The following is a 10515-nucleotide window of genomic DNA, read 5'->3' as shown; positions in this document are numbered from 1 at the left end:
TACTAAACTTTTTCAACTAAATATTTACTTTAATTCTAAGCTTATTTCTTAGTTTTTCACTTTTTTTATTATTTCACAAGGTTTTATTTCAACTCATTAGATATTACTGAAAGTCATTCTGATTTTTGAACACGATTTTTACGGTTTAACAAAACTTTTTTTTTAAGTTTTACACGATCTGGCAGGATTTTAAGAAGTATATTTTAGGTTTTAAGAAATTTTATAAACCTTATCTTATTATTATTGTTCATTCCTTTTAGAAATCCAGTGGTGTTTAAAAAAGTAAAAAAAAATGAATTTCTTAATGTCTTTGACTTTGAACTAAAATATGCATACAAAAAAAAAATGATTCAAGTTCTAGAAATTGAAAGTTACCTCCGTCATCGAAATTTATGTAAATTTTAAGAGTGAAGTGTTGAATAATAATCGAATTCCGTACTACAATCACAGGTATTCTTCAGCTGACAATAAAAATTCGTCATGTATTTCTAACAAATACAAATCATTTTGATATTTACATGCAAATACCGTTGTACGTGTCTCCACGTGGGTAGTGCTAATGGGAAAATTACATTGTTTGGATAATTGACAAGTTTTATGAACATTGTTTTATTGCTTTGAGATTCTAAGGAAATGTGAAACATTTAATGTAAATGGAAGTACCTTAGAGAGGAAAAGTGCTTCTAATGCTATTGATATTGCCGCTTTTCCGTGGATAATGAGAATGTGTGAATTCTTGTGAGTGCCTAGGAAACCAGATGATTGCCCAGAATGCTTTCATTGTTTGTCGTTTGCTTCAAAAAAAAAACCTTCGTAGAATTGAAATAGAATTTTACAGCATTTCTTCGTAGTTCCGGTAATATGTAGAAAAATTTCTCCGCAATGTTCAAATTTACTTTGGCCCAAAAATGGAAATCAACGGGCTAGACATACGGTTGAAATAGAGAAGGAATAGATGAAAATTCCGGAGATATATATTTGATTATATATCAAATTGTTAGAGAAATATTCCATAAAATCTACGTCTCATCCTATCCTTTAATATCCAACCCACGAGCCTGCATAAAGCTCAGAAACCTCTCAAACGATAATGCCCAATAAAAACAGAAAGTTCAGCGGAAAAACTAGGGGATTGTAAATATTTGCATTGCCGAAGACGGCATCTCAAGATGCTTTGGAGGTGGTATGAGGAATTTCCAAGCCACCCATTCCCCATTTTCTTAGCAGGAGACACAGAATAGAAAAAAAATCTGGTATAGCATTTGAAACAGTAGCGGACAAGATGGAAAATGTGTATGGGAATATCGTATTGATTGTAGAAGCTATTATGGCTTTCGGTTTTTTTCCTTCCCTCTCTTTTTTTAGGATTGCTACAAAATTATAAGGATTGCTTCCCTCATAGATGGAAAAAGATAGAACCATTGTGATTTGACTTTATGGCTTTTTTCTTGCTTTTCTCAATTCCCCATCCTGCTTTTCATTTCAATTTCCAGGGATATTTTCCTATTTGACTGGTTTTTGGGTTTTTGCAATGCACCCCTAACATCTCCGTTTCAGATCGTTCAAACCTATTGCCGGAAAATGAATTGCCTGTTGAGAACTTTGGGCGAAAAACAACCTGTTCTCACACAAATGAATTGGCTATTTTCATAAAGGAGCATTTTCTGCTTATTTCAATCTTGATAAATTCTACAGTTTATTCTGAATAAGAACTATCAATTTTTATGTTTTGAAAATTTGATTTCTACACCGTAGATGTATTCTAATACTAAATGATTCTATAATACTTTATTGTAAAGAAGACAAAAGGGACAGATAATCCTAACCGGCTTATGTAGGTGAGATTCTTAACGTGAGCTAACTCGGAGTGCATGCAAATTCGATTTGATGCTGAAGTAGGGAGATGCCATTCAGTTATCTTGAATCAAATTCGTGAAATTATACAAATTTTGTATTTAAACCAAAATATCAAGGATTTGGATGAACTGACAGAAAAGTGTTATATGGGTGAAATGTAGACCAGAATGTTCTCTATAATTTTGCCGTAGAACTTGATCTCATCGATTACTCAGAAGCCAAGATAAGCGAGGTTTTTTGTTTCTTAACTCGTTTTTTCATCCAGAGTGCCCCAAGTGTTCATTTGTTGAACTTCAACTAAATCAAAGAATTGTTGTATTTTGCGGGACTTTCCATTTAAACCCCTATTTTAAGTGTCTTGGTGGAGTAGAGGCAGTCAAATTGGCATCTGAGTGATTTCAAAGCGTTATTATGGGAAAAATCAATTTTTTCACACTTAAACGGCAAAATCGGAGTGATAGCGTAGTCTGAGCGGAAAATGATGTATGGACGAAATGTAGAGACAAATTTTCTCTACAATTATGTTGAAGTAATCATCAAAATCGGTTCAGCGACAGTCGAGATAATTGAGGTTATGTGATATTGAAATTGGTTTTTCGACTGTGGCGCCCCTGGTGTTGGTCCCACGAAGTTCAAACATTCTAGAAAGTTGTAGCATTTGGTGAGATCTTTCGTTTAAGCCCTCATTCATCAAAATCGGTCACATAGAACCGGAGATATGATTTTTTGAATTTCGTGAACTTTGACCCCTCATATCTCCGGTTCTATTGAAACCACAGCGCACATACGCACCATTTTGGAAACGTCCTAGACTGGACTACAACATACTAAAATTTCATTAACTTGCACAATGCCGTTTTTGAGAAAAGTGACTTTGAATTTCGATGAATTTTGACGCTATCACAGCGCCACCTGTGGTGACTTTTTGAACTTCCATCTGAAAGTGCTCATCGAGACGAAACCAAAAAGGTAAAATTTAGGTCGCTATGTTAATTAGAACCGGAGATAGAGGCCGGTCAATGTTCGAACTTTGACCCCTTATAGCTCGGGTCAGGGGTTTTAGATCGACTTAAGGTTTTTTTTGTTTGATAGGTATAATCAACGGCTACAACATACTAAATTTTCAGCCCGATGCACAATGGAATTTTTGAGTTATTTAACTTTTAAGATTTAAAAATTTTCTTTTTAAAAAAAGCGCCCCTAGCGGTGGTTTTATGAACTTTCGATGTTAGAAGGGGAAGTGGCATTTCACGAGAGCTTTCCAAAAAGCCCTCACTTTTTAAATTCTGACAATTAGAACCGGAGTTATGGCCATTTTAAGAATTTTTTTTTGGACCCTTATAGCTCGGGTCAGGGGGGTCGGGGGACCTTAAGTTTGGTATTGATGGAAAGCTCTAAGGCCCAGCTATAACATACTAAAATTTGAGTCCGCTGAATGCCATAGGGGCGGAGCTATTGAGAAAACAAAAAAAGGGGGGTCTTCAAAATGGCGGAAGGAGGGGTGGGGGGTGGGGGGTCTATGCACCAAGTTGCAATTTTCACCCGATATATAACCTTTGCCGAAAACCGCAAGTCGATATCTTTTTTAGTTTAGGAGCTATTAAGCTCCAAAGAGCGGCCGGCCGGCCGGCCGGCCGGCCGGGAACGTAAATTAGCCACATATATATTCGTGATCAGGAAGTGCTGAAACACATTTTGGCCAAATTTGAGGTCGATCGGACGACATGAAATTTTGTTAGGATTATAGTAGGTGAGATTGTTAAGAATCTCACCTAATACCGATAGAATAAAATCCGAAAATGGAGTATTCTTCATATGCTTTACATAAATAGCACAGGTTTTAGACCTATGGGTTAGTAATATGGCTTAACCGTTATAATTTCGTAACAGACGAAATTTTTGAAAAAAAGGATGGTAATGTAATAGAACCATTTAGCACCATGCCTCGTTTTATGTTATTTCTAATAAATTAATGTTTTCTGTTACCTAAGATGCCGGGGGGCACTCAATGGTTCAAGTGGTAGATCACTCAGTATATGATGCAAAAGTCCCGGGTTCGAATCCCCTTTAGCTAAGCAGGAATTTGGAAAAAGTTTGGTGATTTGGAAAGCTCTCGTTAAATGTTTACTACAATTTGAATTGAATACCCCATTTTCATCCTACAGTCAAGTGCGCTAATCTGGGAGCTTCGCTATGTTGATCGCTATGATTACGCTAACTGGATAAAATCCACTTAAAATAATATTTTTTTATTTCCGTAATAAAGTCACTACAGTAACATAATATAACTATTCAAGTTTGAGAAAAAGTGAAGTTTGAGGCCTCTATCTCTCATAGTTTTCTAGATAATCGACTTCAAAGATTTTCAGACACTTTTATGCATTTCATACAATTTTCTCATTAATGATAATAAGTTACATACAGTTTAGGAATTATTAAACGCAATTTGCATTATTTATGTACAAATATCGTTCGAGTTTGCCACAATCCAAATTTGCAATGAAGGAATCGCACCTCTATAAGCTGATCTAGGCTTATCACTGGTTTTTTATCTGTTAAATAAGTGAGTGTAATCGACTCATTTCAAACTTGTGCCAGCTACGTAAGTAGTTCAGTAGTAAGGTAAAGTATCCTATGTCGTCCATTTAAGGATAGCTTTTGTGAAAAACTTATGAAAAACAGTTATAATTTGTGGTTTTTGATAGGGTTTTTACCTAAAACTGTAGAATAGATCCTTATCTATCTAATTGTGAACTTCATTTAGTCGTAATATAATTTTAAATTATAAGATAATTAAAATGTTTCAAAAATGCGCAGTGTTCCTCTACTCAACCGCAACTAAAAAGTCACGGATTTAACTTTGGCGTGTTTAACACATCATGAATAGCACTTAAAATTTAGTTACTCATTAAAATAATTAGGGAAACTCACTTTTATGAATTCATTCAAAAGTAGAACAACATTCAAGTGAAAAAGGCTTCAATTGCTATGATTCGTCGACCGGTCGAATTGAGGAACAATTTATTTGAAATGTACTTTCAATTTTAATACATAAAATTAATCTTTAACTTAGTCATGGTACTAAGAGTTTTGCACAAGTAATAAAGATTAAATCCTCAACTTGCGATTAGACTCAAAAATTGAATTCTCAAGTAATCTGTAAGAGTAATCTCTTACAGATCTTATTGATCTTTGACCTTAACTAATTCACAATGCAATGGCGAATTTTCCGGTCATAGGTATGTTTGGACTAAATGCTCGCATGGACCACCTTGGTATATCCGAAAATCATTGAAAAAGCTTAGGCCAATTTTGAGAAAACCGACAAAACATGTTTTTTAGGGGAAGGAGGGGGAATAGGGGAAAAAGAACAAAGGCGGTCCGAGATAATGTAATCTTATGAGGGAATTATCAAAGACCAGAAGTCGATATCTCTTACTGTTTAACCTCTAGCTCAGAAACAAACTTATGGTCAAGAAAAAAAAATCCGAAAATCGGTACTTAACCGTTTCATTACCAATGATGACCGATGCAGCCGGGTTCGAAATTTCAATACCTGTCCATAAAATTCAAACCTAACCAAACCGGTTAAAAAATGAGACCTCCAAAGTAATTGACCTTTGACGTTCAATAATTCAAAATGGCGAATTTTTCGGTCATAGGTATGTTTGAACGAAATGTTCGCCTGGACTATCTTTAAAATATATCCGAAAATCATTGAAAAAGCCTTTTCTAGATATTAAGTTGCTTGTACCGGGCGGGACTTGAACTCACAACTGTGTCAGAGATCTCGTCCGCCCAAGAGCCAATGGTCTTGTCTATTGCGCCACTGAGATCTTCCACTATATTTTGACTCAATGGTTCCGAATTCCAAGCTGGAAAAAATTCTTAAAACTCTGTCACATAAAAAGTAAACTTGATTAATTCGTATTTCGTTCAGTAGAAGCATTTTTATTGTAATAGGTGATAATTCATCAACTAGGGTAAAGTGGTACAAGTTGGACAGTGGTACAAGTTGGACAATGGTACAATTTGGACAGGGCTTTTTGTCTTGATAGATCTAGTACTTCATTTTTATTTGTATATTTTTAATGCTTTACTTTTATAATTTGGTTCCTTGTGCTTAAAAACAAATTTTGTACTGTATTTATCAAGAAAAAATCCCTGTCCAAATTGTACCGGCGAATTGTCCAACTTGTAACACTAATTCCAAATTATACCACTTTACCCTATTTCCATTTATTTTGGATTGCATTTGTAGTGCAAGCTGATGAGGTTTACATGATATTGGACAAATGACGAAAAGTTATTGAAGCATCCCATTTAATCCTTCTCACATTTTTCTAATGGCCGAAATGCAGCAGAACTACCTCTTGATGAATGAACTATGCCATGTCGAAATTTAGCAAAATAAGTCAATTGAAGAAGCGATTTATATATCAATTGATAGGCTAAATTTCAATGCCAATGGATATGGGAGTGTGGAGGTACAGCAAAGGTGGCAAATTTTCCTGTGTTTGGTTAAGAGAATTTAGTCCCGATTTATACGAATCACGTTCATTGTATTGTGCGTGTTGAATTCACCCACAATGCAGGGTATGGTGCTATCAAAGAGCCTTGGGTCGCGTTTCTATATGATTGAACAGCAGTATGGAAAATCCAGGGAGTGATGGTGGGAAAATCCCTGGAACGGGTAGCTCATTGCGTACACCACAAAACATTCAAAGCATCCGCTTGATGAACTTCCACATCTCTTTCCTCATCAACCACCCAACCCCCATTCCTATGCCCTACAACCCATTGGTATTGGTACTTCTGTACCCATCCAGTCTAGCAAGCTCACATTGAGACCATATAGCAAAATCGAATACATGTTTATGGCTTCGTACACAAATAATGCTGTACATATATATACATATATATGTATATGGAAAATTAATTACACTGAAGGAGTTGATTTCAACTAGATTCCTACCACCTAGTCTCCCATTCCGTACTCTCATCATGACCCCATTTCAACCCCATTACGCAGCTCAACCCACAGTATCTTCTACCCACCCAATTCTTCAAGTGAGAAAGATACAAGCGAAACTTTTTGAGCAACAACACCTAATTACGCCGCTCTGATGAAGTACATAGTCTTTGGATTTTGCTACCCTTCATCTTTGCAAAATGTGCGAGTTTATATGAAGGTCGATATACAAGGGGGCTGAAGTACACCTCTTTGTTTTGCAACAGCGATTAATGAAGGATTTCCCATTTGAAACGCATCATCCTCATATTAGACACTCACGCCAAATCGCGTGGATCCCTAATCCTCGGTCTGATACCATTACCTCGGTGATTCATTATAATTTTCTAATGAAACAATTTGTGGGTAATTTTGTGACAAAATAAGCTCAACTACAAAGTCGAATATTTCCAAAAAAATAATACTAAACTTGGAGTAGATTTAGTATAAGGTATTTACGTTTAAATTTAAAAAAATCTGTCTCATCTGTACGTCTGTCTGTCCGTCTATTACTAGAGCCAGAGACCAAAAGGATATAATAGGTAGGGCTTGGGCTCTTCGAATGAACCCCAAACACTATTCAGCTTTCGGGCTCCTAATAAATCAAAAACAATTGAGTCATTCTCATTGCAAAAATATATTTATTACTTCAAAAAAACAAGTCCTGTAATATGCGCATATCACATTTTGAATACTGGCCCCAGATCTTCTTCAAAGACATAGTACTTCTCATTAAATTGCTTAGGGCAGGGAAGGCAGGATTCCAGTCACGGCACCGGCCAAAGTATCAACGAGACCGGTGAGGATGGCATCGAGGGCAGCTGACAGTGCTACTCCGGCAGCAGCAAGGGCACCAAGTACAACCTGGACGGCTTCTTGTAGCTCAGTTGAGATCTGGTCGACAGTGTTGCTCAATACATCGGTGATCTCTCCAAGGGCGTTGAGGACGAATATCAGGATTTCTCCGACGGTGCTCACGATAGTCACCAAGATGATTCCAGCAGCTAGGGCGAGGACACCGATGACAGCAGCAAGTGCAACGGATACAAGACTGATAGCAGTTTCGAGGGCATCAGCCAAAGTATCAACAGCATCGGTCACAGTGTCAATGACAGTTCCGATAGGATCGGTTATAAGATCAGTGATTTCGACTGGAGAGGCTATAGAAGAGAACAAAAAGGATTAGTGGGATAACACAACTGGAAAGTCAAACAGAGGATCTTACCATTGGCGAAGGCCGCAGCGAACACCAAAACGGAAAGAGTTACAATGAAGAAACGCATTTTGCTCAACTTTTGCTAACAGTTAACTGATGCCTCTTCCAAAATCTCCAGCTCTTTTTATACCCCAATTCAGACTTCATTTTGGCAATGGCGGAGTCACCATAAGGGAGCTCGTGTGATTGAACAAACTTTATATATCTGCACGAGTATTACATGTAGACTCATCACAACAGTGATCAACTCGAGGGAAATTGAAAATATTTACATATTAATAAATTGTGTAAGAAAACACTATTTAATATATACATATTTTGGGGAAACTTTAAAGAAAGCTGTGTAAATACTTGTGAGTATTTGGTTAAAATTTTTATTATTCTTAGGATTAGCAAAGATCTATTAATAGAGAGGTGTTACTCTTTCAGCAGAATTAAGGGCTTTTAGGGAATAAAATCGTCTCAAAATTACTTTGAACAGGGCACTCAATGGGTCAATTGGTAGAGCACTCGTTCTATGATGCAAGTGTCCCGGGTTCGAATCCCATTTAGGTCGCCAGAATTTTTTTTAGCGTTAAAGGTGTTCGAATTGCATCCAGTGAGCCTTACTGCACTTGATTCCACAATCTCATAATATAACATAATATGATTACATTGTAACAAAAATATCACAATACGATGAATAAATAGCAAAAGATAACGACGTACTGATGGATGACGTCGTTCGACAAACCCCAAGCCTTGGTTTGCAGGAGGTCAGGACACCGGGTATAGCGTGATAAGCCTCCAACGCTCTATAGCCCCGATGTCTCCTCCTTACCAGAGAATCCAAAAACCTTTCTAGCTAAACTGAAATAGAAAACAATGGTACAACTTACTGCATTAAATCATAAGTATTTCAAAAATCCAATTTGTCCGAAGTAAAAGAAACATAGAGGAGTACCAATATTTCTCTTATAAACTCGTAATTCCCTTATGAACTAATAAGATAATATACTATTTACACAGCTTTTTCGTATATTCTTACAAATTGAGTTTGCTTTTTAAATGATTGTTTAAGAGTAAATAATTTCAGGCAAAGAAAAACTCGTGTACAAATAAAAAATTTGTTCAATCACACGAGCTTCCTCCTGATGACCCCGCAATTGTCAAAATCGAAGCCTAGATTGGGGTATAAAAAGACCTGGAGATTTTGGAAGAGGCATCAGTAAGCAACTGTTAGCAAAAGTTGAGCAAAATGCGTTTCTTCATTGTAACTCTTTCCGTTTTGGTGTTCGCTGCGGCCTTTGCCAATGGTAAGATCCTCTGTTCGATTTTTCAGCTGTGTTATCTTACTAATCCTTTGTCTTCTCTTTTATAGCCTCTCCAGTCGAAATCACTGATCTTATAACCGATCCTATCGGAACTGTCGTTGACACTGTGACCGATGCTGTTGATACATTGGCTGCTGCCCTCGAAACTGCTATCAGTCTTGTATCGGTTGCACTTGCTGCTGTCATCGGTGTCCTCGCCCTAGCTGCTGGAATCATCTTGGTGACTATCGTGAGCACCGTCGGAGAAATCCTGATATTCGTCCTCAACGCCCTTGGACAGATCACCGATGTATTGAGCAACACTGTCGACCAGATCTCAACTGAGCTACAGGAAGCCGTCCAGGTTGTACTTGGTGCCCTTGCTGCTGCCGGAGTAGCACTGTCAGCTGCCCTCGAAGCCATCCTCACCGGTCTCGTTGATACTTTGGCCGGTGCCGTGACTGGAATCCTGCCTTCCCTGCCCTAAGCAATTTAATGAGAAGTACTATGTCTTTGAAGAAGATCTGGGGCCAGTATTCAAAATGTGATATGCGCATATTACAGAACTTGCTTTTTTGAAGTAATAAATATATTTTTGCAATGAGAATGAGCCAGTTATTCATTGAAAATCACAGATGCTTGATATTGGAAATCTGTTGAAATTTGCTATTTTACGAAATGAGTCGCTAAGGAAAGTGAAAAGAAGAGGTTGCTCCTTTTACAATCAAACAAGGAAGTTTTTCAAAGACTAAATTTACTATAGTTTAGGATTTCGTAACCTTTGGGAACTTAGGCTAAATTTTCAGTCTGAGATCTGTATGAAACCTCCTTCAGATTATGGGTAAATACCGTATTACCTTGGTTCCTAAAAGTCACCGATTTAAATTGGAGGTAAAATATTCTTGGTAAGTGTAATCCTCAAAATGATCTTTAAGTCTGAAGCCCCTGAGATTTCTTAGTAAAACATATCCACATAAATGTGTTCTGTTGTACAACCAAATCTCGTTTTAATTTAAAACAATAATTAAAAGGCAGCATAACGATGATATATTTCTCCTATTATATATAAATTCCTTATCAAATTGTTCGATTGGCATCTTCCTCCTTGAATGATTAATAGTGTCTCGGAATAGAGAAAT

At 36.9% G+C, this 10515-nt stretch overlaps 2 protein-coding genes across 2 annotated transcripts; one reads left to right on the top strand and one right to left on the bottom strand.

Moving 5' to 3' along the window:
• Nucleotides 1–7489: 7489 nt before the first annotated feature.
• LOC129803831 (uncharacterized) lies at nt 7490–8185 on the bottom strand. Its single transcript, XM_055850643.1, has 2 exons — nt 8094–8185; nt 7490–8028 (listed from the first exon to the last, which is right to left on the bottom strand). The coding sequence occupies exons 1-2, from the start codon at nt 8149–8151 to the stop codon at nt 7610–7612; spliced, it is 477 nt and encodes a 158-aa protein (XP_055706618.1). The 5' UTR covers nt 8152–8185; the 3' UTR covers nt 7490–7609.
• Nucleotides 8186–9281: 1096 nt separating this feature from the next.
• Nucleotides 9282–9983, top strand: LOC129803832 (uncharacterized). The gene is made up of 2 exons (XM_055850644.1): nt 9282–9379; nt 9445–9983. Exons 1-2 carry the CDS (start codon nt 9322–9324, stop codon nt 9861–9863), a joined length of 477 nt encoding a protein of 158 aa, XP_055706619.1. The 5' UTR covers nt 9282–9321; the 3' UTR covers nt 9864–9983.
• The last annotated feature ends 532 nt before the right edge of the window (nt 9984–10515 follow it).

Source organism: Phlebotomus papatasi, chromosome 2, assembly GCF_024763615.1.
Source record: "Phlebotomus papatasi isolate M1 chromosome 2, Ppap_2.1, whole genome shotgun sequence".
NCBI lineage: Eukaryota > Metazoa > Arthropoda > Insecta > Diptera > Psychodidae > Phlebotomus > Phlebotomus papatasi.
This window is presented reverse-complemented; position numbering and strand designations above follow the sequence as displayed.

Bases quoted from the DNA above. Each gene is read 5' to 3' on its own strand.
- LOC129803831 (XM_055850643.1), bottom strand. From the start codon at position 8,151: ATGCGTTTCTTCATTGTAACTCTTTCCGTTTTGGTGTTCGCTGCGGCC. The intron at 8,029-8,093 runs GTAAGATCCTCT...TCTCTTCTATAG, and splicing joins CGCTGCGGCCTTCGCCAATG to CCTCTCCAGTCGAAATCACT.
- LOC129803832 (XM_055850644.1), top strand. From the start codon at position 9,322: ATGCGTTTCTTCATTGTAACTCTTTCCGTTTTGGTGTTCGCTGCGGCC. The intron at 9,380-9,444 runs GTAAGATCCTCT...TCTCTTTTATAG, and splicing joins CGCTGCGGCCTTTGCCAATG to CCTCTCCAGTCGAAATCACT.